Source organism: Pelodiscus sinensis, chromosome 6, assembly GCF_049634645.1.
Source record: "Pelodiscus sinensis isolate JC-2024 chromosome 6, ASM4963464v1, whole genome shotgun sequence".
Lineage (NCBI taxonomy): Eukaryota > Metazoa > Chordata > Testudines > Trionychidae > Pelodiscus > Pelodiscus sinensis.
Genome location: NC_134716.1, coordinates 105,250,071 through 105,277,169, shown reverse-complemented (window position 1 = coordinate 105,277,169; position 27,099 = coordinate 105,250,071). Strand labels below are relative to the sequence as shown.

At 41.2% G+C, this 27,099-nt stretch overlaps 1 protein-coding gene across 3 annotated transcripts in view; it reads right to left on the bottom strand.

Annotated features, from left to right (window-relative positions):
* The window catches only part of NUP155 (nucleoporin 155), a 63,753-nt gene that overhangs the window by 10,819 nt on the left and 25,835 nt on the right, over positions 1 to 27,099 (bottom strand). For all 3 annotated transcript variants that reach the window (XM_006139464.4, XM_075932525.1, XM_025179671.2), the window contains 14 exons: positions 26,810 to 26,898; positions 20,837 to 20,899; positions 20,597 to 20,747; positions 18,600 to 18,666; positions 15,076 to 15,194; positions 14,755 to 14,858; positions 10,794 to 10,927; positions 9,427 to 9,618; positions 7,771 to 7,909; positions 5,478 to 5,613; positions 4,493 to 4,646; positions 4,041 to 4,145; positions 3,736 to 3,890; positions 458 to 587 (listed from right to left, as the gene is read on the bottom strand). In XM_006139464.4, coding sequence (XP_006139526.1) covers positions 458 to 587; positions 3,736 to 3,890; positions 4,041 to 4,145; positions 4,493 to 4,646; positions 5,478 to 5,613; positions 7,771 to 7,909; positions 9,427 to 9,618; positions 10,794 to 10,927; positions 14,755 to 14,858; positions 15,076 to 15,194; positions 18,600 to 18,666; positions 20,597 to 20,747; positions 20,837 to 20,899; positions 26,810 to 26,898 — 1,738 coding nt within the window. The remainder of the gene's footprint in view (positions 1 to 457; positions 588 to 3,735; positions 3,891 to 4,040; positions 4,146 to 4,492; positions 4,647 to 5,477; positions 5,614 to 7,770; positions 7,910 to 9,426; positions 9,619 to 10,793; positions 10,928 to 14,754; positions 14,859 to 15,075; positions 15,195 to 18,599; positions 18,667 to 20,596; positions 20,748 to 20,836; positions 20,900 to 26,809; positions 26,899 to 27,099) is intronic.

Sequence of the window (27,099 nt, the reverse complement as noted above, 5' to 3'; positions counted from 1 at the left end):
TAAAAATTATGATAATTCAAGAGTCACTCATTTCTTTCAAAGCTATGGAAATTTGGAAAAACCTAGAGTTAGTTCTAACACATTTAAATACAGAAATTCCATCAGCTTATATTAGAGACCTAGTCCTAGTAAAATGAGTGCATCTAGATCTTCTGATTTTTACTGGGACAGTACATTTCAGCCTAAAGAGTTTGTTTTAGCATTTACATCAGTAGAAAAATATATAGTGTAACTGCCAATAATACAAAAGACTTATACTAACATTGATACTGGTAAGAACATTAACTTTTCATCATAGCTTCTTCCTGTCCTGTGTTCTATATTTGTATAGTGCCTAGCACAACTGGGCTCCCACTCCTGGTTGTTCCTTAAGCAATACCATAAGCAAATATGATTAATTAATAATAAAAATAATAGCAGCAGCTGCCAAGGGAAATAGTTTTTCATCTTTTCTTACTTCCATTTTCTCTTCTAGTTCATGTAGAAATTCACCATCTGAAGCTATTGATGACATGGCAGTGGAACTCTTGGCACTCAAAATGGCACGTGCAATATATTCAAGACGCTGCTGAAGTGGAATTTCTGTACTGTAAAATAATATCAAATTGTAAACTAAGTATCTAGGACACAGAATCAGAAATGTAGGACAGAAAGGGACCTTGAGAGGTCTATAACAGCCACTGCACTGGGAAAGGACTAACCAAACCTAGACAAAACCTGACAGGTGTTTGTCTAACCTGGTTTCAAAACCCTTCAGTGATGGGGATTCCATGGCTTCCTTTAGAAGCTTATTCCAGAGCTTAAGTACCCTTGCAGTAAGGCTTTGTCCACACTATGCAGCTTTTAGTGACATAGCTGTGCTGCTACAGCCATGCCGCTAGAAGTCATGCAGTGTAGCCACTGTTTGTTGACTCTCCTGTTGACAAAAAACATCCATCTCCAATAGAGTGGCATTAGATGGTTTATTAGGTGATGAGCTTTTGTGGGCCAGACCCACTTCCTCAGATGTGTTTTAACACTTTTGTCTTTCAGTTGCCAATGCAGACATAGCCTTAGAAAGTTTTTCCTAACAGCTAACCTAAATCTCCCTTGCTGCAGAGTAAGCCCATTACTTCTTGTTCTCTATGTCGACTAAAGGAAAGACAGATCATCACCAACCTCTTTAAAACAGACAATAACATATTTAAAAACCGTTTTCAGGTCTCCCCTCAGTCTTCTTCTCTTCAGATTAAAAATGAAGTTTTTTAAGCTTTTCCTCATAGATCAGGTTTTCTAAATCTTTTACAGTGATTGTTGTTTTCCCTCTAGATTCTCCTCACCAGTGCCAAGAATAGTGTGATTATTATCTTCAGTGTCTTACATATAACATTTTTGTTAATATGTACCAGAATACTTGCCTTTTTTGCAATTTCATCACAATGTTGAAACATTAAATTTTTGATCCACTATAAATCCTAGATCCCTTTCAGCAGTATTAGCACCTACCTCGTTATTTCCAATTTAGAAGTTTGCACATTTGATTTTTCTTTCCTAATCATATCCAGGGCTCGACAAATAATGCAATCTACTTGCTCATGGCCAGTAGATTGCAACTCGGAAGAGCCGGGTTCAGACAGTGGCTGGCGAGCAGGGCTTGCCATGGTTCGGCGAGACCTGATCATATCACTTTGTACTTCGTCTTTATTTAATTTAATCTTGATTTCAAACCAATTCTCTAATTTTCAAGGTGATTTTGAGTTCAAATCTTGTACTCCAGAGTGCCTGCAACACCCCCAACTTGATGTCACCTGAAAATTTTATGAGTTTTGTCTACTCTACTATCTAAATCATTAATGGAAATACCGGATTTACTCCTGTGGGACACTGCTAGATAGGTCTTACTATTCTGACATCAAATTAATAACTTTTCTTGAGTATGGTCTTTAAACCAGTTGTGGGAGGAAACTAATCTGGGGCAGGGATTAAGGTGCCAGATCTGGAAGGGGATAGCGGTGCGGGGGAGTCGGGGTGGGGGTTGGAGTGGGGGCGCAGAGGATTTTCATATGTGGAGTAGGGGGCAGGAGTGGGCAACAGGGGGTTGGGGAAGGGAGGGGCTGAGGTGCCAGGGACAGGCTCTGACCAGGAAACTTACCAGCCAGCAGCCCAGCACTTTCCTGAAGCAGCCTCCCTGCCTGCTCCATCTCCAGATAGGCTGCAGCACAGGCTGTGAATAACTATGAGCCCTGGAGGGCAGGGGAGACGTGGTGCTTCTTGGCTGCCTGTTACTGAAACAGGCAGCTCCCATTTGGCAGTTTCTGCCCAAAAAACAGGCCAATGGGATTGTGCTTGGGGCGGGAGCAGCTCCTGAAGCAGGGCTACTCAACTTTGGAAGCCCCAAGGGCTACACTGATACTCATAGCACATGCCAAGGGCTGTAACTTAAGTGTGGTTGCATCTATAGTAAAACCTATGTTATCTGGCATGCTTGGGGATTAGGGCGTTCCGGTTATTTAAAAATTCCGGTTATCTGAGAGTCCCATCAACCTAGGAAAAACCAATGGATAATAATAGTAAAATTCAAGTTTTTAATATTGGTAGTTTTGTAGTATGAGGCAGTTGTTCTCACATTTCTATTTTAAGTTAAAGATGATTAGTACTTCTTAAATAAAAAATTGTTAAGCCAATCATGGTAAACCAAGCCAGGCCTGTGCGCCTGAAGATATGATAGTATTGTGGCTGGGGGCAATGCTGGTGAACAAAGTTTTCTGGTTAACAGAGTGCTGGATAACAAAGGTTTCACTGTGCGTGCAAATATATATGCAAATAGCTTCTTTCACACTGACAGGCATGAATAAAAAGATGAAGACAAGACTACACAACACATAGGCCCCATTTAAGTCAGTTCTGCTGATATTAATAAAATGCAATATTTACTCCATTTCCATCCATATGACAGCACTTTTAATGAGCAATGACAGTCCAGGAACTTAACTACTAAAACGCATATCAACTGAAGACCATTATATTGACTACCTTTTTTGTTTTGGCTCCCACCCACAGGCTGTGTGTTAAGCTCTGCATAAATCCAAACCGCACCACAGGACACAAACGGGCTGGCCTGAGTGCCGCATGTTGAATAGCCCTATTCTAAAGCCTTCCTTCACAGATTTTAAAGCAAAACCGCTCAGCAGCTGCTTTTCTAAGTGGCATGCGGGTGGGGCGAGGTAAGCAGGGAGCCTGCTTGGGGGTATCTACTTTGTCTGCAGGCTGGATTCAGCTCGTGGGCCATATTTTGCCCAGGCCTGCCCAATTCATTAGGACAGTAACCGTGCCAAAAGCATATTCCCAAAATAATTATACTTAAGGGCACATAGGAATTAGGACTTTGGAGTTCTCTTAGCTCGGACACTGGCTCAAAGGGTAACTAAGTCAATTAACCACTTTGAACATGCCCATTTGTAAGACATTTCTCCTTCTGCTACTCTACAACTGTATAAAATTACATTATAAAGTACACAACATGCCTAAGTTACTACTTAATATTTCACAGCTACAATAATTCTGTAAGCTGTTTATTTCTGTATAAAATATGTAACAGTTTCCATTTTATTATTCTAACAGAAGCCAGGTTAAAAATTGATATTTATATAATATTTTAGGTTTTTGTTTGTTGTTTAAAAATGTTAATTCACGTGAACACTAAACTATTATTATCTCACTACGAGGTATAACACATTGATTACAAACTGTCCATACCTATGCATGTCTGCCAGTTTAGCCAACACTCTGGCTGCATTACTGAAATTCCTGTTCTTTTCAAAGTATTTCCATAGTAAATCCATATAACGGACTTTGTTTTGATCAACCTTGGCCATACGCACGAGATATGGCTCCAGAAATGGGGAGGTAACCTGTAGGAATCATATAAACCATAGTTAAGCCTTTTTTTAAAGAACCCTTAAAAACTGTGGTTTTAGAGAGTACCACAATCAACTCTTTTGGCCTAAGAGAAGTGCCCCCCAAAACATTTTTATGAGTATATTTATTTTGTATGGTCTTACCTGCAGCAGTTTATCTGCAAGGTCAGCTTGTATTAGCCAATTGTAAAGAGCAATAGAGAAGAGTTCATCTGTTGAACGCTGAGCCAGTTTCAGCATTTGTTCAAACTAAAGAAAGAAAAGCTCCAAACTGTTATTCCAGAATTGTTCACATTTCACATACAGCTCAATAACTTGGTCTCTGGGTTTACAAATACTGCATATGTATATGTGCCAAAATGTACATCGATATACAATAATTTTTATGAACACATATATTCTCTCATATATGTGAAAACAAATTGATTTCAAATCCTGGCTTTATCTCTGTTAACTTACTTTAGAAGAATATTTTGTACAAACTTCTTATAAGATTATACTCTCCTAGAAAAAAATGGTAGCCTTTTGACTTAAACCTTTCCCAGTTCTTAAAAAGCAAGATAGTTGTGACAGTATCTCTTTAGTAAGTTTCTTACATGGTGTCCTGCTTCTTCATTACTCAACATATTGGGATCAGATGACAACACTGGAGGGCCTGGCTTTTTGGGTACACTGGGAGACTGAGGAGCAGCTTTACTTTGATTTACTAGTTCCTGAAGGGTGTCAGTGATGCACTTGTAACTGTTTAACCTGCAAGAAGGTAAATAAGAAAAAGTTTTAGGTTACAAGTTATCTGTGAGATCCTTATTCCCACACAATACAACTGGTAAAATATTTATGAAACTAAGAGGAAAGGCTTTGGAGGACCATGTCAGCTGAATCTAAGTAATTTACTACCTGCCTCTCTCTTCTGGAATGATCTTCACAAATATTTGTTGTGCAGATTCCCACTTCAGTAATAACTCCTAAAATGCTATTTTCCTTTCAGTTAGGAGGGCATGGTGCAAAAGTCTCTGAGGGCGCTGTTTTCCCCTTGTGGAATCAAAATAATATTTAAAGGATATATACTATGAATACTACTCCTCACCAAAGTCGTATATTTCATAATGTAGCATCTTCCATTAAAAACATAACATGACTAAAGCTGGCCAACATGTTACAAAAATGGTCTGGTAGCACTTTAAAGACTAACAAAACATGTAGATGGTATCATGAGCTTTCGTGGACACAGCCCGCTTCTTCAGATGACTGGAGTTTTGAGTTTAGGTTGTGCAGACCCAAAATAAATAAGGGGGGAGAGGCAGGAAAAAAAGGAGGGGGTGGGAGACAGAGAGCAGAGGGCATAGAAAATTCAGGAAGGTAGAGGGCTGTGCCCACGAAAACTCACGATACCATGAATTAACCTTTTGTCCCAAATAAAGACAGCATATCAATATCTAAAGAATGTGCACTGATGACAATGTGTTCTCACCCTGCTCTTAATTCTGGGAGGCTTATCTATCATCTCATCCAAATCAGCTGCTATGTTCTTACAAGTGAAGTGCCTTGAATAAAAAATGGCAGTGTATCCTGAAAACTTGCCTCTCCTGGAAAGCCTGGAGTCCAACAATGTCCTCGTCAGGTTCTCCATTTTTATAAAAATGAAGTCCAAGACCTTGAGGATCCTTCTTCTCAGCAGCAGTAAGAGACAGTTCCACCACACCCTCATAGAAACGCACTTCAGAAAAGAAAGAAATGAGAGTTTGGTCCACCACAATATTAAATGTACTGCAAACTAATATATAATAGTGAACTAATAGATTGAACACTTCACATTTTATAATGCAAGAATTTCCCTCACTCCCAATGGCCCTGATCCTACAAACACTAACATACATGCTTAATTTGAAGGACTATTCTCATGCTTAAAGTTATACATTTAAAGGACTGGAGCACAAACCATTTTGAATATTATAGAAGTTGTATGAATATATACAAAAAGCATTCATTTTCCCTGAATGCTATGTTAGCACAAAATCACTGTTTGATATGTAATGTGAGACACCACCTGCAACAAAATACAGCAATTTAAATTCTATCACAGGTGTTTTGTTAAAAGCATCTTATCAAACAGGTAGGTGCCTGGGAAATTTAATGCAGAAATTTTATACAGCACAAAGCAATATTTTTACATAGGAAAAATATGCCTGAGCTGCTCAAATCTAATCAAGAAAAGCCATGAACAAAAAGAAGATTATGATGTGTATGAAGTGCAAAGGCTAGCAATAAGCTATTTAAGGGCAAAACAGAGGGAAATAATGGATCTCTCTTATGGAGTGGATTGATGCTGCAGTGATAGATCAACTGGGGGTTGATTTAGTAGGTCTAGACCTGCCCTAAAAACATGGCACTAATTGACACCAGGAAAATGCAACCATGAATGTATTAAACAACCCCAGACCAGTTCAACAAACATAGCATCTGATATAAATAGTCTGAAGTAAATATGATGAAATTCCGTAAGGACAATGAAATGTACTTCACTTTAGAAGGAACAATCAGTTGCATACAAAATGGAAAATGACTGCTTGAAAGGAATCTGGTGGTCATAGTGGACAACAAGCTAACTCTGATGCAGCAGCGTAACACTATAGGGAAAAAAAGCAAAAATCATTCTGGGATACATAAGCAGGAGTATTGTAAACAAGGCATGAAAAATAATTCTTCCGCTCTACTCTGTGCCGATTAAGCCTCAACTGGAATATTGTGTCCAATTATAAGTGCCACATTTCAGTAAAGATGTGGACAAACTGGTGAAAGTCCAGAGAAGAGCAACAAAAATTATTACAGAATTAGAAACCATGGCCAATGAGGGAAGATTGAAAATATTGGGTTTGTTTAGTCTCAAAAAGAGATGACTGAGTGAGGGCATGATAACAGTCTTATACATAAAAAGTTCTTACAAGGAGGATAGAGACAAATTATTCTCCTTAACCACTGATTATAGAACAAGAAGCAATGGGCTTAAATTGCAGAAGGGGAGGGTTACATTGGATATTAGGAAAAGCGTCTTGAAAGTAAAATTGTTAATGACTGAAAAAAATTACCCCGGGAAGTTGTGGAATCTCTGTCATTAGAGATTATTAAGAACAGATTGGACAAACACCTGCAAGGGATGGCCTGATGGTGCCTGGTTCTGCAATCAGTGCAGGGGTCTGGACTAGATCAAAGATTCTTAAAATTTTTCTTCCTGAGGCCTTCCCAACACATTGTAAAAATTCTGTGGTTCACCTGTGCCAGCACAATTGTTTTGCAGCAGATTAAAAGCCAGGGCTGGCATTAAGGGGTAATAAGCAGAACAAACGGCCAGAGGACTCCATATCACAGGGAACGTTGTGAAGCTAAACTGCTCAGGCTTCAACTTCAGACCTGAGCATGGGGGCTTGGGATTTGACCTTTTGCCCTGGGTCCCCATGACTCTAATTGCTTTCTGGTTTAATTTTGGCAGACCCCTTAAAACTTCTTACAGCCACCCTTGGGGCTTCACACCCTGGCTGAGAAGTGCAGGACTATATAAAGGTCCCTTCCAGTCCTAAGGTTCTATGGTGAAAAGAAGAAACATTACAGATTAGCTTATTGATGAACAATTGTAAATAACCTGCTTAGTTTCCTTCCATCCTGAAATGTGACTATCAACAATAACATAAAATAAAGCAAAGAGTTAACATATTTGAAATGTGATTTAGCACAAAAGCCTTTGTGTATCCATTTGTTTATTTTTCTTATATGTATATTTTTCCGGATTATCTCTTAGAAATGTTAAAAAGAAAAGAGGGGTCTGAATCCAAGCCTTAATTCTCAAGTTGCCAAATTTCCAGTGATGTTTGCCTCTTACCTTGTCTATACTGTGTACAAACATTAGAAAGGTCCACTTGATTGCTGATCTTTTGGTACTCCTTCAATGACTCTCTTAGCATCTTTTCTTTTTCCAATTTGTTTTGAACCTGTCGGGATCGCTGAAGCAATTCATTTGCCTACAGTGAAATAATTGAAAATGTAAGTCCTTACTAATTCAAGTTACACTGGCATGGAGGTTTTCTTTGCAATAATTCACTCTGTTAGCTCACAATTTTCAAACCCTGAAATACTACATAGGGATGTTACATTTAGATGAATTAACTAATTGAATAGTTGATGGGATTTCCACTGACTATTCTTGAATCTATAAGGTCACCTCCGCCTTTGAACTGTAGCAAGAGGTCTATTGGGTTCAAAAGCAGAAGCACCTCAGTGAGCATGGGGCTAGAGAGGGACTCACGCTGGCCCCATGCTCCCTGCACGCCCAAGCTTTTGAAACATACATTTCAAAAGGAAGCCCGGCAAGGAGCACAGGACCAGTGGGGAACTCCCACTGGCCTCGTGCTCCTTGCAACACCTCAGACTTTGAAATGTACAAGAGCCCAGTCTGGACTTTTGAACATTTCAAAAGCAGAATCCCCGCTGGTACCATGCTCCCTGAGGGGCCTCTTCCCCCCACAGTTGGCCCCATGCTCCCTGTGGTGCCTCAGTTTTTGAAACGTACAAGAGCCCAAGTGGGGTTCTTATACATTTCAAAAGGAAAGCCTGTAGGGGGCACAGGACCAGCAGGGGTTGGAGTCTTGTACATTTCAAGTTTGCTGGGGCTCTTGTACATTTCAAAAGCAGAACTGCAGCAGAAGTGGTGTGAGTGGAGACTGCTTCAGACCCACTTCCTCAGACCAAATAGTGGAAGAAAATTGCCACAACCATATATACCAAATGATACAATCAAAAAAATGAACACATATGAAAAGGACAAATCAAATATTTGATCTGTGGAAGTGGGTCTGGCCCACGAAAGCTTATCACCTAGTAAACCACCTTGTTAGTCTTTAAAGTGCTACATAGTCCTGTTTTGCATATGCATTTAATGTCATAGTCATTTAATGAAAATAAATCTGACAGTAACACAAATATTTTGTGCTCATCTGATCATACTACCTACTATTCTGCAAGTTTGGATGCAAGTCCAGTAATGATAATCAGCACTGTGACAGAGTCCTGAGTAAGAACTGCTGACTCAGTCCTCTATTGTCAGCTCCCATTAAGGGAAATAAATTGGAGCTGGCTAGAGAAAACCTGCACCTATTTGGTAAATGGGTGACAGCTACCAGCCCAATTAGCCAGGAGGAAGGAAACCAGAGAGGAGAAGAGCAAGGGAGTGGAAGTAGAGTGACAACTCTTTCCTCCTTGGTGCCGACACTAGAACCCAAGCTGTCAATGGTGAAAATGTAGTGGGAGCACAACCAATAAATAATCAGCTCCAGTAACTGAACTACAGGGTCTATGAATTACTTTGTCAGCTTCTCAGGGGCAGGAGTCAAGCACATTTAATTTCTATCCTTTAAGAGGATACAGTGGGATTAATATAAAATGCAAAATAGTATTTTTGTCATAGCAAAAGAAGAATTATACAGAACAGTTCTGTCTTCCATGAATGCCTCTCACACCCACCACAAAGAATCAAAAGTACCTTTGAACAGACAGCATCATCAGTACCGTACAGAAGTGGACATATGTCTTGTAAATGTGAACTGATGCCATCCACAGCAGCATTATCTCTGATGTAACAGTTAATGAGAGAGGCAATGAGCGCTCCAGTTAACTCTTTGTCTCTAATTACTAAATCTTTGAAAGTAGTAATCTTTAAATGCTCTTGAAATTCCTATAGGAAGAAAAACAATAGATTATTTTTCCAACGATGCAGCCTTTTCATATTTCCAAACAGGACTATTGAAACAGAAGCAAATTCAGCTACTTTCCCAATAAACAACACATTTCAATAACCAAAATTCACAGAATCAATGCACATTTTAATACACATTAAGACTAATATAGAAAATACTATATTAAAAGAGAACGATCCAGCACTTATGGCTAGTTATATTAATGGTGGCATCTGCCAGTTATCTTAATGGTGGGAGCTGCAGTAGTTCCTCTACAAATTTCCTAGAGGACTAAATATCCCTTCCCATCCCAAAACTGCTGGGACTTGAAGCCTCTAGTACAGCGGTGGGCAACCTGCAGCTCGCCAGAGTTCTACATGTGGCCCAGGAGATATTTTGTTTACTATTGCCCATGGACAGGTTTGCCAGATTTCCATATAGATTTTTTCCCCCTACCAGTATTATTAAAGTGACACGCATGTAAAGCAAGGATATGTGAAGTGAGGTGTGTGATGAGTGAACACACTGAATGTGAGAACTGTGTGCTCCATCTGTATCCAATCAAAGCATTATGGTACAATTGGCACAACCCACAAATAGTAAGTACGCAAATTCAGTTAGATCTACCATATCCCTGGAGACTACTTTGTTTACAACAATCTTGTGGCCCAATGAGATGAAGGAGAGCCACTCACATGGCCCTCTCACTAGCCTAGTTGCCCATCACTGCTCTGATACTTTGGTCTTTCTTCCTCTGCTAGACTTTGAAAGCCAGAAGGCAGGGAGTGAATTTTTTGTGCTCATTTAAGTCCCATTGTATTCACTCTGCATGTACCAGACTTTGCTCAACTGAAAAGTGAGAACAAAGTGATTACAAACAAACTCAATATTAAGTTATAAGCAGAGTTTTAAAACAACAAATCCAATATTAGTTAATGGCATTTCAAGTCTGTTAGTTAGTTTGGGGCATGAAAGCAATTAGTTAAGATTTTATTTTAATGGAATACCTGCAATACCAAGAAACTAAACTCTGGAAACCTTTTTCATGCTGTATAGTTTGTGAAATCCATTTAAATAGATTAGACTATAATATTGTTTTGCATACATATTTAAGAAGCCTATTAAATGCAATCAACTAAAAACAGACTATTGTTCAGTAAAGTTTATATCATACCTTCTGAAGCTCACCTACAACAACACTGAATTGGTGCTCACAGAGAAGTTTCCACAAAGCTAAAGCCTGGCAGGTTTTGCGAACAAGCTGCTGGATCCCTTGCAGTGAGGTCTTCTCAGTTAACTGTGCCTCTGCTATAACATTGAATAGATCATGGGTAATTTTCTGTTCAGGTACTACACATGCTTTCTTGAGTTATCATTCCAACTTCTGTCTTACAATGATATTTTCCCATATTTTAAGAAGTTTTTCCTCTCTCCTTGCTGTTTGATGTTTCACTTTTATACCTTTAAATCTTAACAATTCCCAAAACAGAAACTAATTTGTCACCATTGATCTTCAACTACAAAAACAACAGAAGACCTTTCTGAATTTACTTAAAATTCCTTTCAACTGTTAACTGCTATGGTAATACAAACATATTATTATTAATTATAATCATATTAACTAATAGCATCTTCTATTTAACAATATCCCTGAAATATGAAATTTCAGTAACAAAAATAAGTTAAAAAACCAATCATGGATTGACAATAAGGGTGTGTTATGACAACATATGAATGTCTTTATATTGGATACAATACATTGATTATGTAGGCAATCTAATAATTATGATGTCCTTAATTAGGTCTTTGGCTTGCATCTTGTAAAGTAAGGTTAGGGAACCTTTTATGGGTCCTGACCCACAGAAAAATCAGTCAGGGGCTGCACACAAGTGAGAAACAAAACAAAAAAACCCCCACTCCTCACCAGCATGGTCTCCCCAATGCTGAGGGGAGTCCCGAGCCTCAGGGGCCAGATCTTTCTTCACAATATTCATGGCTTTATAGACCAGAATCATATCCCCATTGACTTGTTTCTTTTCTAAGATTAACAGCCCCTGATTTTTTAATCTCTCCACCTATGATCCATGCCCCTAACCCATTTTTGTTGCCATTCTCTGTACTTTTCCCAATTCTAATATGTAATTTTTGAGATGGGGACACCAGAACTACATGCGCTATTCAAGGTGTGAGCATACCAGGGATTTACACAGGTACATGGTGATATTTTCTATTCTATTGTCAATCCATTTCGTAATGATGCCTAACACTGTTAGCTTTTTTGACTGTTGTGGCACACTGTGGCTGTGTCTACACTGGCATGAATTTCCGGAAATGCTTAAAACGGAATACTATTCCATTTTCAGTTTTTCTGGAAAAGGAGCGTCTACATTGGCCCTTTTTCCGGAAAAGCATCTGTGGCCAACGTAGACGCGCTTTTCTGGAAAAGAGCCCCAATCGCCATTTTCGCGATCGGGGCTTTTTTCCGGAAAAGACTACAGGGCTGTCTACACTGGCCCTTTTCCGGAACAGTGTTCTGGAATAAGGACTTATGCCCGAGCGGGAGCAGAATAGTTTTTCTGGAATAATGGCTGATTTTGTACAGTACAGCGTCGTTGCTATTCCGGAAATTCAAGGGCTAGTGTAGACAACTCACAGTTTATTCCGGAAAAGCGGCTGATTTTCCGGAATAAGTGGCCCAGTGTAGACACAGCCTGTGTATTTATTTACAAAGAATTGTCCTCTGTGACTTAAAGATCTCTTTCTTGAATGGCAACAGTTAATTTAGACCCCATCATTTTGTACATATATCTGAAATTATGTTTTCCATTGTGCATTTATCAACACTAAATTTCATCTGCCATTTTGTTTCACAGTCACTCAGTTTTGTGTGATATCTTTGTAACTGTTTGTAGTCAGCTTTTAACATACTTATCTTGAGTAATTTTGTATCATCTTCATTTAACCCTTTTCCAGATTATTTATGAATATACTGAACACAACTGGGTATCACTACAGATCACAGAATCATAGAACTGGAAGGAACCATGAGAGGTCATCAAGTCTAGCCCCCTGCACTCATGGCAGGATCAAGGACCATCTAGATCAGTCCTACACTGATGCTACACAGTCCTGTTTTTTGTTTCAGCTGCACCAGACTAACACGGCTACTCAACTTTGGAAGCCCCGGGGGCCACAATGATACTCACAGCACATGCCGAGGTGCAGCAACTTAAGTGTGGTTGCATTATACGTGCTAATATATTACAAATATATGCAAATAGCTTCTTTCACATGGACAGGCATGAATACAAAGATTAAGCCTTAAGCCACAGGCGCTGCATCCAAACGTGGCCAGTGTGAGCCAGTCAGCACTTCTCAGGCTCTGCCCACAAGACTAAGCAGTCAGCACTTCCCACAATGCCCAGGCACTCCTGGCACCTCCTCCCTGAGGACTAGAAATGCCAACACCCTATACCCTCTGTTCTAGCCAGCCAGTCCGCTTGGGTCTTTCAATGCTCACCCTGCCTGAGAGACACCTTGCCACTGTGGAGCGTGTTTCCAGTGGAGGCCATGTTCAAAGGATCTCACCCGCAGGCCATGTCCTGAGCCCTGCGTAAACCCAAACCACACCACGGGCCACAAACAAACGTGTCATGTATTGAGTAGCCCTGATCTAGATCATCCCTAGCAGGAGTCTAACGTGCTCTTAAAAATCTCCAATGATGGAGATTCCACACCCTTCCTAGGCAATTTATTCCAGTGCTTAACCAATGTGACAGTTAGGAAGTTTCTCCTAATGTCCAATTTTCCTATTGTCTAACCTAAACCGCCTCTGCTACTATTTAAGCCCATTGTTTCTTGTCCTACCATCAGAGGACAAGGAGAATATTTTTTTCCTTCCTCCTTGTAACAACCTTTTATATTTTTGAAAACTTCTCTTTTCCTAACTACATAAACTCATTTCTTCCAGTTTTCCTTCACAGATCATATTTTCTAAACCTTAAAATCATTTTTGTTTTTCTCCTCCTGATTTTCTCCAATTTACCACATCTTTTCTAAAATGTGGGGTCCAGAACTGGACACAATACTCCAGCTAAGGCTTAATCAGCATGAAGTGCAGCAGAAGAATTACTTCTCATGTCTTGGGTACCCTATTTATTTCTCTTCACGGTGAAAAATTATCATTTACTCCTATCATTTCCCCCATTTTTTAATCAGTTAGTGATCAATGAAAGGACCTTCTTGGTTATCCCATGACTCCTTACATTGATTAATTCCCTTTGATGTGGAACCTTGTTAAAGACTTTCTAAAACTCCAAGTACATTATCATCACTTGGATCATGCTTGTCCACATGCCTGCTGACACCCTCAAAGAATTATAACAGATGGATAAGGCATGATTTCCCTTAACAAAATTTATATTAACTCTTCCCCAATATATCGTGATCATCTGTATATCTGGTAATTCTGTTCTTCACTATAGTTTCCAGGATCATCCTAAGCCTTTTTTAAAAACGAAAAAACAAAACAAAAAACAGAGTTCAGACAATGGTCTAGCTTTTATTTTATTCCAGTGTTCTAAGTGTAAGAAATATGACTGAGAAAACATACAACTACACAATATTTTGACTTAATTCTTCGTAAAGAAGAAAGCAAAAGCAGTTTAAAAACTGAAATGTGACCTGTGCTTTTCTATACCTCTGACAGCTAGATGCTACTGCCCTTAATAATTTGATATTTATTTTACATACAACAGAACTGTTGTATGTAAAATTATACTCTGTGATGAGTGATGCCATCCATCAAGTTCAAAGCAACAAGACCATCAAGTTTTCCTATATCTACATTTGGGGTTCATGTTGGGCACATGCTCAGCCCCAAAGCACCCATATAGAAATGGCTACCCTAATTTCCGCATAGAAATAAATGCAGTGTTGGTACTGACAAAATATTATAATCTTATCAGAAACAAAGAGAAAAATGTGAACTGATGCTATACTGTTTTTGGTACAGTTCTAATGTCTAAGTAGAGTTTACTCACACAACCTAATGCATTTTTATTCAGGCTCTTAATGGAACAGCTGAGCACATTTAGCATTTGGATGCACTCATTGTTCAAGAGTACTTTTCTTACCATGAAACTTCCTCTGAAGTTCTTGTTGCACTTGCTGAGAACTTCCACCATCAGGACGCATGAATCCTAGTAACCTCTGCTGCAGGTTAGCTGGGGTGCTAAAACTGCAATTCCAAAATAAATTAAGATGCTATTAGTGCAAACCCTGAACTTTTTTTTTAAATAAACTAAACTGAATTTGAGAGTTCAAGTAGGTATGTTGTATGAGAGAAAATATTAACACTTTAAGGCAAAATAAGTAACACTTTTGCAACTATTTGGAATAGTTTTCAAAGAGTAGTATTTCTATTTCCTTTATAAATCAAGCATATTCAAACCTACCTTGGGTTTCCAAGAGCTCCTACTGTTGAGAACTGTGAATTTCTATCCAGAAATTCCTGTAAACCTTTAAGTTCATGTAGCACAGATTCTAGCATGTGCGATGGAACACTGCTTTCAATCTGCAAGAGAAGGAGGAAGCTTCTTTTCATTTAAAATCTCTGAGCACTTTAAATTTTCAGCAGAGAGATATGAAATGATAACTAAAGAATAAACAGCACTAACACAATATTATCAAAAGGTAGCTGAAGTAACTATGTGAAGTCAATGCACTACCATTAAGGCAATGATTTTAGCATAGAGGTAATGGTGTTCACATTAATCATGAATCTGAATGAAGTCTGTAAAAAGCCCATCTTGCACTCACCCTACAGCAATAGCTCCTGCCATATGATGTTGGGCCTGGCTCTAAAGGTACTAGATACTGGACCAGGCAGGCAGGAACATTATCATCTCCTCCCTCCTCCTCTCTTTTTTAAACAGGGAACTCTGGAAAGGAGCGCACCACAGCCGAAAAGGAGCACACCACAGTCTGGCTACCTGGCACCGGCTCTCACCCTGCATCATCCTGGCTGAGTCCCCTTCTGTGTTGTAGCGGCGAGGAGTCCTGTGGCACCTTATAGACTAACTGAAGTGTTGGAGCATAAGCTTTCGTGGGCAAAGACCCACTTCGTCAGATGCATACATTTGCCCACGAAAGCTTATGCTCCAACACTTCAGTTAGTCTATAAGGTGCCACAGGACTCCTTGCCGCTTTTACAGATTCAGACTAACACGGCTACTCCTCTGATACCTTCTGTGTTGTGTTACATTCTGGCGGCTGGACTTTTACCTGCCAGAACTGTGGTGGCAGCTCCTCTTGGCACTGGGGGTCAGCTGTGTCAGGGATGGATTAATTACCCGAGGACCTTGGGCTTACTAGCAAGAAGAATAAGAACCTGGGTGAAGGGAAGGGGAGAGTAGGGAGGGAAAACAAGGTAGTGGCAGCAGGAATTCCAGGATGATTATTCTTGTTTTCTGCAGTCTTTGCAGCATCCATAGTTGGCTCCCTGCTTGCCCACCACAATAGTCGCAATGCCATGCAAGTCTGATGTATATGTTCCTCTGTAGCTGGAGATGAGGGGAGAACATGTAAGTGGCACTTCAACCACGTATGCCAGACTGTAATGCCTAGGACAGGGAATGCTTGCTTTTACTACTTACAAGCCCTTATGTACGCTGATGAAGCACAAACTACGTTACTGATGACCTTTCCATAAATTTCTCCTTCTCCTTGCGGACATACCTCTTACATGAAATTTACAAAAATGTCCTTGCTAAAATCATAGCCTTAACTATTATTTACCACCTAAACACCACAGCCCAACCTAGATTCTAATTAATAAGATGAGGATGCATTAGCCTAGTGCTTAGAAGTTTATCCACTCAGAAATCCATTACATATTTTGCTATATAGGGTCAGCAGAAGCTCAGGACAAGAATATCAAAGATTATGAATATTTTTGTTTATTAAAACATTTGTATGCATATTATATATAATTTTCTTTGCATTTTTAAAGAGAACTTCAGTGCCAGCTGACACCTCTGGGAAATGAAACACTCCGATTTGGAAAAGTAAAAACAGAGGTAGCTTGCAAAGGTATGTATAGAGATGCAGAGTTCTTCTGTTGACTCACGCTGTCACAAACTAAGATGCTGCACAACAGTTTAGAGCAGTGTTTCTCAAACTTTTTGGCCCATGGACCACCTGGCTCAATATAAACCTTTCCGCAGACCACCAGTTGCTAATGGAAACTCACCATTAATTACATAATTACCCCCAAGCCATTACTAGTGCTGCAACTAGGAAGTATAATTTAATTTAAATTATTAAACAGATTAAGTGTTTTAACTTTCTCATGTTAGTTTATTAAACTTCATTTTAAATAAAGTAAAATATTAATTTATGTCCAACAAAAACCCCAACCCTCACTGATGTGGCTCCCAACTGAGACATCTCACTTCTTGGTGCTCCAGGCCCACGGGGCGAGGGGAAGGGAGAGAAAGGACTGAGGCTTACCATAGGCCAGGTTTAATTTTCTGGGGTTCAGGATTTAGTGGATCCCCTAGGTTCTGGGGCGGGGAGAAAAATGAGGGGTTCAGTGACACAAAGCTGCCAGAGAGTGGGATACGGATTGGGGTACAGGATCTGGGCAGGAGGTGAAGTGCAGGATTCTGTGAGGGTGCAAGGTCTGGGTGGGAGGTAGAGTTGCAGAAGCAGGCTGGAAGTAAGGTGTCTGTCCAGCGGAGAGGGAGCAAGAGCAAGGGAAGTGTAGCGCGTGGCCAGGAGGGAGGGTGCAGGAGCAATAGTGGATGCAGGAGCCCCCACACTTCACATAGAGATCCCCACAACTATATCACTTACCTACTGAGGAGCCCCGACAGATAAACCCCCTCACTCACGAAGATCCTTTGCCCTGTCCACGTTCTTGTGCCTGGCAGACACAGCCTGGCTCCCTCCTGTATGTCTTCCATGCAGGGACAGAGTGGGCAGGGTCTGTGCAAACACCGGCAGGACCCAGATCTCTACACTCTTAAGCCATCCTGACAGAAAGCCCTGTGTTCCTGGAGCTCCTGCCTTTGTGTGGGATGGTGGGGGGGTTAAGTGAGTTGTCCCATCGGGGTGCAGGAAGCATTGGGGTCTGCTGGGGTGCCTGGGAAGAGTGGCAATTCCAGCAGCTCCCAGGAAAACTGGGACAAGCCCTGGCTGAGCAGCAACATAGAGACTCCGCACTAGGAAGTGCAGTCGCCCTGAAATCCCCATGTAACCCACTCTCACTTTTCCAGTGGGAGGGGACAAAGAAGCAGTGAGAAATCCCCAGCCCACCCCCACTGTCTGGCAGCCATGCTTCTCTGCATACCCCTCTTCCTCTCAAGTCAGGACTTTCTTCACCACCACCAGTCCCCACCCTTCAAGTGGGAAGCCAGAGCTGATGCTGCAGCCTCGTGGCTGCGTGGCAACCATGAAGGCTGCAGCAGCAGCGAGGGCTCCCTGATGTGTGGGGGAGGGGGACTGAGCTTGAGCTGCAGACCACCTGGGAGGTGGCCATAGATCACTAGTGGTCTGTGGACATCACTTTGACAACCACTGGTTTAGAGCAATTTCTACTCAGCTATTCTGCTGAGGCTGTCAGCAAAGGAAACAGGATGCACTAAATTATAGTTTGGGTTTTATTATGAAATAACATGTACTGGAAGACTAAGAAAACCATTGTATTTCACACAATCACCAACATACCAGCTGGTAATTTTTAAGCACTACTAATTCAGGTAAAGCAAACTAGTAACTTAGATGTGAAAGAGTTTACATCCCATTCCCAGTGTTCCCATAGAGAACAATTAAATACAATAAAAAATAAGTATGCTAAAATACCACAAGTATCCCAATACAATGTCACTGATATGAGAGGACTTGTAAAAGTGCTGGAAATAAATAAAGTCTTTACAGAAGATTAAAAACGAAAAACCCAAATAATTTCCCAACTTACTGCAAAAACTTCTCGGTTCCCACTCTTGAAAATTCTCTCAACAACAATACTGCCATCCCAAATATTCCTGAAATACAGGCAATAGCATGTTAAACACCAAATAAATTAACAAAAATGCTATTAGCCTTAACAAAAGTTTCTTTTCTAAACCATTTCTTAGTAGAAATTTCCAATGCTTATGAATTAAACACTCCCAAAACCCTCAATCCAGCCTATAAAACTCAGCGTCATCATTCATTAAAAAAAAAATCATGAGCATAAGCACTGTACCTTTCAAAATGAGGTAAGTATAAACTATAATTAAAATCCCCATTTCTGTGGTGTTATTGTCTAGCATACTAGAGGCCAGTACAGGCAGTCCCTGGGTTACGTACAAGGTAGGGACTGTAGGTTTGTTCTTAAGTTGAATCTGTATGTAAGTCGGAACTGGCATGCAGATTCAGCCGCGGCTGAAACTGATCAGTTTCAACAGCGGCTGAATCTGGACACCAGTTCTGACTTGCATACAGATTCAACTTAAGAACCCCAGGCGTCCCCAAGTCAGCTGCTGCTGAAACTGATCAGCAGCTGACTCCAGGAAGCCCGGGGCAGAGCAACTCTGCCTCGGGCTTCCTGTAGTCAGCCGCTGGTCAGTTTCAGCAGCGGCTAACTTGGGGACGCCTGGGGCAGAGCAGCTCGGGTGCTGCTGGGTTGGTCCAGTAGCGCGGCCGCTCCTCGGCGCTACTGGAGCAACCCAGCAGCACCCCAGCTGCTCTGCCCCAGGCGTCCTGATTCAGCCACAGCTGAAACTGATCAGCAGCGGCTGAATCAGGACTCCTGGGGCAGAGCAGCTGGGGTGCTGCCAGGTTGGTCCAGTAGCGCCAAGGAGCGGTGCTGCGGGACCAACCGGCAGCGCCCCACCTGCTCGACCACAGGCCCCGGGCTTTGCTCCACGTCTCCCTGATCTGCTGGGGGGGGGGCACTAGCTGCGTCCCCCCCAACAGACCAGGGAGACGGGGAGCAAAGCGGCGGAGGACCCAGCCGGACCCGCGGCGCTTCCAGCTGATCTGGAAGCGGCCGCGGGTCCGGCCCCGGGTCCTCCGCCGCTTTGCTCCCCGTCTCCCTGGTCTGCTGGCTCCCCCAGCAGACCAGGGAGACGGGGAGCAGCTTTTCTCGCCCCGGAGGAGGCGGGCGGCGGGACCAGGCGTCCCGCCGCTCCAGTCCTCCGGGGCGAAAAAATACCCGTTCGTAACTGCGGATTCGACATAATTCGGATCCACGTAACTCGGGGACTGCCTGAACTACTATTATTTATTATTGGTATACACTAGCAGCTTGCTTAGAACAGGACATTTTTTTAATTCCTTAACCAAGAAAGCTACAATCTAGGGGCTCAGAACTGTGAGATGATGGGCATTCTTGTTTCCTATAGACCTGAATAGGAACTGAAAGCAAAGAGCACCTCACAGGACTAGATCTTAAGAAATTAGCTTGCAGGTGTGTGCTTGTAGGAAGCCAATTGAAGGGTCAGGGCCTAAGCAGACCTACTGTCCAGGGCATCCACGGAATGCATTATTAGTAGGTCTGTAAAGGGAATGAGGTAACAGATACCATATGAATAGGAAACACATGGAGCAGTAAGGGAGAAAGAGTGAAAAAAAAATCGCTGTGGTTTACTCTCTCTTTACCTGATCTATTTATATTATGTGTGATGACATGCTTTCTGTGGGATAACCTGGGTGTTATTGGGTCTGAGAAAGGAAAGAAGACCAACAGATTGGTCATTTTGCACATTTGCTACAATGGCTAATTACACACTTGTAAAAAGAAGACAGCATGTCAGATTGATTACACCGGTCCACTAGAATGTACCTAGATTAGCCACAAATACATACTTTTTAATTATTAAACTACAGTAAGTACAATATCAAAAGCAAATATCACTCCATTAATGGATAGAAAAACTATGTTATGAACTACTGTTATGTAACAAAACATCTTTTACATAAACAACTTACCCTATAATTCGAGAGAAGTATATGCAGATGCCGTTGTGCTTTCCTGAAAACACTATCTCTGGGCCCATCATACCACTCATTGATGCGCCAGCCTGAGATATTGAACTGCCTGCAGCATACAGTGGGGTTGACATACTAGGAGGCTGCAAACCTAGGACAGGGACATATACAGATTACTCAAACTACTGTTGATATAAATACGTAATCTAATTGTTAATGTGACAAAAAATGAAAACAAACCTTGTGCTGGTGTTGTCAAAAAGCTTGGATTAGGATAGTGACTGCCAACAGTCATAGGGGAATCTACAGTGAAAAAAATATATAATTTATTGTATCAAAAACAACAAAATCCCATGATTTGAAACGAATGATGAAGTTGCCAAGTCAAATATTCAGAAGTTAAGAAAGATGCGAAATAAGTTTACCTTATGCAACCTAATTTGACACCCTTGTACATATCCATTACCATAAACTTTAAATATATGATCACAAATTTTGCATAGGAACCTTGCTTCCCTTGGTGCACAGAATGGTCAGTGCTCACTGAATAGGCAGCTACTTAATTTTTTTTAAATTCTAATCATTTAATGTGGTCCCATGTTTCACTTACTGCACGCCACCCAAAGTTGGCACCAAACACAGAGTTAACATTTCCTTGTGGGCTTTCGAATGCTGTTATCATTGTGAACTCTTCACAATATACAACAAAAGCCAAGTTGAGGTTGTATTATCCCGGTTTTACATATGGGAACTGAGGCCAGAGATTATAGACAAAATTGTCAAATGTGTCAACTATTTTTAGGTGTCCAATTTGCAACACCCAGGGCCTGACCATTTGAGAATACATGTAATACTCTGTACTTTCAGATTCGAGCTTTCATGGACATCAGTTGCAGCTATGAACAGTCATCTCTTCTCCAAATCATGTACCTCAAGTTAAGTATCCAAAAAATGAGAAATATGCAATGGCCACCGGAAAAAATTTTGGTTTATAATCCTTACCCAGCAACATACAGAACACATCTATGGCAGGAGTAGAATTAAATTATCCAGAGTCACATTCAACTGTCTTAATCATGAGACCATCCTCTCCTGCCTCAACACCACACACCTCTCAACTTCAATAAATGAGGTTGGATAACTACAAAAAACAGCCTCTTCCACTATACAACACTGATTAATTCCTAACGCACGTTCATCTACACTGAATGAGACATGGTACTGCAGAGTACTTAGTCAATTATCATGTGATCAAAGATTGTGTCATAAGGCATATTCATAAGGTGCCAAATTAAGGTTGTGCTGGCTTTGACTTTGCAACTTTAACATTCTTATCTCTCTATATATTAAAAATACGTTTCCTGCGGGACAGAGTGATGTCATCATGTAACACTGAGTCGCACCTGCTCCCTCGCACTCTCCCCTCCCACCTTGAGCCCAACCTCTTTGCTTACCCTCACCACTTGGAATTGCTATTTTAAACCAAGTTCCTATTCCCCTTCCTCCACCCACACTCCACTGGGCTTTCAATATGAAGAAACAAGGCACAGTAGCTGGAAGACCCCAAATCGCAGCCATGTCAGCCCAGGGGCAGGGAGAGGGTACAGTGCTTGGGACAGCAGCCTGGGGACAGGTACTAGCAGCGGGATTCCCTGCCAGGCTTATGTGCCAGCAGTGAGCTCTTGAGGGCTCCCCAGCCACTAGGCTCTTGAAGAGAAGCGCGGTGCCTGACCACCTGGAGTCCAGCTGCTGCTGCAAAGACTCACCCCCCTTCCCGAGTGGCTGCACTTACCACGGCTGCCCAAGCCACCCGGGAAGCTGCCACACTGACCTCTCTGCTTCTTTCCTTTTGCTTCCAGTGGGTGGACAGGTAGCTCTGGGCTCTGCAGGCAGGGCTGGGGGAGTGAGCAGCACTGCATGGGGGAGAGATTAGGAAAGTGGCCCCCCCCACGCTGCTGCTTTTCCCACCTCAGCAGGCTGCAGTGTCCTGGAGCACCGTGTACACACGGCACTACCTGCACTTCACTGTGCCCCATGCAGGGCGGGCAAGATACCTCTGTACATCCACAGCCACTAGGGTTAGGATCGGGGGGGAAACAAAGGGCCCGGGCTGGCGGAGGGTGAAAGGGCTCTGGTTTGAGGGGGAGGGAGAAGAGGTCTGAGATGGCGGGGTGGAGGAGGGAGAAGGTAGCCTGAGATGGCGTGGCAGGGGAGCTAGAAGGGATTTGGGTTGGTATGACCACAGGCTGGCCATCTCCTGTGGCCGGAGGGAGAGCCTGAGTTACCTAATGCCAGTGAGAGGAGGGTTGGTGAGCGCAGTGAGCAGGGGGCACAACACCTTAGTAAATATTTTAAGAATTTTTTTGTAAATGTTTTAAGCAATGATGGAGATACCACAACCTCCCTAAGCAATTTATTCCCATGCTTAACCTCCCTGACAGTTAAGAAGTCTTTCCTAATGTCCAGCATTGCCCTCCCTTGCAGCAATTTAAACCCATTGCTTCTTGACCTAACATCAGAGGTTAAGGAGAATATTTTTTTCATTCCCTCTTGTAACATCCTTTTAGATACTTGAAAACTGCTATCACATCTCTTCTCAGTCTTTTCTTTTCCAAAGTGAACAAACCCAGTCCTTTCACTCTTCCCTCATAGCTCATGTTTTCCTAGACCTTAAATTCTCTTTGTTGTTCATCTCTGGACCTTCTCCAAATCTTTCCTGAAATGCGGTACCCAGAACTGGACACAATACTTCAGTTGAGGTGTAATCAGCGCAAAGTAGAGTGGAAGAATGACTTCTTGTGTGTTGCTCACAACACTCCTGTTAAAGCATCCCAGAATCATGTTTGCTTGTTCTGCAACAGTGTCAAACTGTTAATTCATATTTAGCTATCGTTCACTATGAAACCTAGGTCCCTTTTTGTAGTACTCCTTGCTAGGCAGTCATTTCCCATTCTGTACATGTGAAACTGATTTTTTCTTTCTAAGTGAAGTACTTTGCATTTGTCCTTATTCAATTTCATCCTATTTACCTGAGACTATTTCTCCAGTTTGTCCAGATCATTTTGAATTATGATCCTATCCTTCAAAGCACTTGCAAACCTTCCCAGCTTGGTATGCTTTATAAGCATACTTTCTATGCCACCATGTAAATCGTTAATGAAGATATTGAACAGAACCATTCTCAAAACTGATCCCTGTGGAACCCCACTTGTTCTGCCCTTCCACCATGACTGTTAACCATCGATAACTACTCTTTGAGAACAGTTATCCAACCAGTTATGCACCTACCTTACAGGAGCCCCAACTAGGTTATATTTCCCTAGTTAATTTATGATAATGTTATGCAAGACTGTATCAAATTCTTTACTGAAGTATACTGCATCTACCATTTCCCCCTCAGTCATAACACTATTCTACCAAAGAAAGCTATCAGATTAGTTTTACATGATTTATTCTTTACAAATCCATACTGTTACTTATCACCTTATTATTTTCCAGATGGAGTCCTTAATTATTTTCTCCATTATCTTTCCTGGCACAGAAGGTAAGCTGACTAGTTGGTTGTTTCCTGGATTGTCCTTATTTCCCTTTTTATAGATAAGCTTTTATTTGTCCTTTTCCAGTCTTCTGAAATCTCTCTTGCCTTCCATGACTTTTCAAAGATAATAGCTAAGGGCTCAGAAACCTCCTCAATCTGGTCACTGAATATTCTGCATTTAATCAGGTGCTGGTGACTTAAAGACATCTAACTTTTGTAAATCATTTTTAACAGTTAGTTTAATAGTTTCTGCAGAGTTTCTTGCTAAACACAATTAACCATGAGGGACTTCATATGTAGATACTGGTTATGACTGGACAAAAGGGGCATTGTGGGTTAAGACCAAGATCTTCGGAGAAGGGCAACTAAAATGATTATGGGTTTGGAATGGGTCCCATATGAGGAGAGATTAAAGAAACTAGGACTTTTCATCATGGAAAAGAGTAGACTTAAGGGTGTGTCTAGACTACAGGGTTTTTTCGAAAAAAAGTAGCCTTTTTTTGAAAAAACTTCACCTGCGTCTAGACTGCAGCCGCGTTCTGTTGAAAGTAAATCGAAAGAACGCAGCAGTTTTTTCAATCGCAGTAAACCTCATTGTAGGGGTAAATTGAGGCAGTCCATGGTATCTTGCTGAGAACTCATATCCTAAATCATTAGCCTAGGCCTGGGAAGCACACAGACAGTAGCTACCATAACCCTGGTTCCCCTGGAAAACACATTCCAAAAGGGCCTCACTTTGATGAGGTCGGTACCAAACAACTGAACAACCATGCGGGATTGTTTTTCACTGTCTGCTTTATTCCTAGAAAATAAGCTTGGACCCCAAAGGCTGTGTCGACCCCAGGCAATCTCACCCCCACAGTAGACGTATTATATTTCCGGCCAACAAAATGACCATCAACATGCCTTTGTTTATGCTGGCTTATTTAGCTTGTTATAAATAATTATTTGTATTAGTGATAACATGTTTAATTGGTGATGAGCGGGGATCTGGTGTAACCTTAATAGTTCATTGGCTTATGTGCTCATCTCATTTCCGCAGCTAGACATATCAAATCACTTCCCCTTTGCCCATTGGCTGCCTATATAATCTAATGTATGTTTTGATTTAGCTACTGCTCACCAGGTTAACTCCTGGTGGGTACTCCACCAGCTGTGTGAACCAATAAATCCTCTGCTTGTTTTCACCTGCACCCAGTGTGTCCAGAATTATTCCCTACACTCATTCTACGAGGAATAACGCCTTTTTTCAAAAGTATTCTTTAAAAAAAATGGTGCTATTGAATGCAAACTGTGCTTTTTCAAAAGAAAGCGTCTAGACTCTCTTTCGAAAAAGTGGCTCGCTTTTTTGAAAAATCTGCTTGTAGTCTAGAATCTCTCTTTCGAAAGAGGCTTTTTTGAAAGAATCTTTGTAGGCTTGTAGTCTAGATGTAGCCTAAGGGAGGATATGATAGAGGTATATTAAATCATGAGCGGTGTGGAGAAAGTGAATAAGGAAAAGTTATTTACTTGTTCCCATAATATAAGAACTAAGGGCCACCAAATGAAATTAATGGGCAACAGGTTTAAAATGAATATAAGGAAGTTCTTTACACACAAAGATTCAACCTTTGGAACTCCTTGCCTGAGGAGGTTGTGAAGGCTAGGACTATAACAGGGTTTAAAAGAGAACTAGATAAATTAATGGAGGTTAAGTCCATTAATGGATATTAGCCAGGATGGGTAAGGAGTGGTGTCCCTAGCCTCTGTTTGGCGGAGGGTGGAGATGGATGGCAGGAGAGAGATTGCTTGATCATTACCTGTTTGGTTCACTCCCTCTGGGGCACCTGGCATTGGCCACTATCTGAAGACAGGATACTGGGTTGGATGGACCTTTGGTCTGACCCAGTCTGGCCATTCTTATGTTATTTCTTTGAAGATGTCTGCATAAAATCTGCTCATCCTATAACCATATGTCCTAGAATCAGGAGGCCTGCCACATCTCTTGACATGAAGTCTTTTCAATGTTTACAGTTTGGTTTAATGACTCTCAGCACCCCCGCTATAAAAACTGTTCCAGAACCTCTACTCATAATTGCATCTGAATAATACAGAGAGACCTTCACTCTAATAAGCATATATTAAAAGTTCAATTGGGATTAGGGCAGGCCAGGTAACAGAACTGAACACTGAACAAGAACTGCATGTTGGGGCAGGGACTTAGGAAGGGGAAAACAGCAACAAAAATCCTAACAATTAACTTATTTTCCTTCTCATTTCTCCCTTCTTCCACAAACACATAGACCTGCAGTGCCTGTGAATGTATGAGAATGACAAAAGTGAGAAGATACTATGCAATATAGTGTTGATAAATTGCTTTTTGGCTGCCAAGGTGACTTTTCGCACTATGGAAGGAGGACTATTTCCTTTATATAATGACAGCATCTTCAGAACTTCTCTATATGTTTTGCAGCATATGAGTGTGAACCATTAAATCCAAAATAATTCAAAGCAAAAGTAACAGAAAAACCCAACCCTGATAATCAGCAGATGTATTGCTAGTAATTACAATTTATTGCTTGAAGCAGTGAATGAAAAGAAAGAAAATACTCCATATAAATAAAAAAGGGTCAAGAAGTTATGAAAATGCAACAAAAAATTCAGAAGAAAAAATTAACGAAATGTTTGCTACTCACTAGCAGGAACAGGAGATCCCAAAATTGGTCCTACATTGCTCGGAGGAGGTAAAGCTGATGGAAATCGCATCTGTGCTTCTCCACCATACCTAAGGTATGCCAGAGAAAGACTAACTTCCTTGCATATCACATATATAAGTCATCTAATTATCAGGCCTTATTTTTTAAATGTGGATTAAACAAACAGGAAATAATGCAATTTTTCATTTAAGTTAAAAATACTGACTTAAAAATTTCAAAAAAATGTATTTGTGCAAACAAATTTGGAGACTGATTAACAAAAAGTTAGC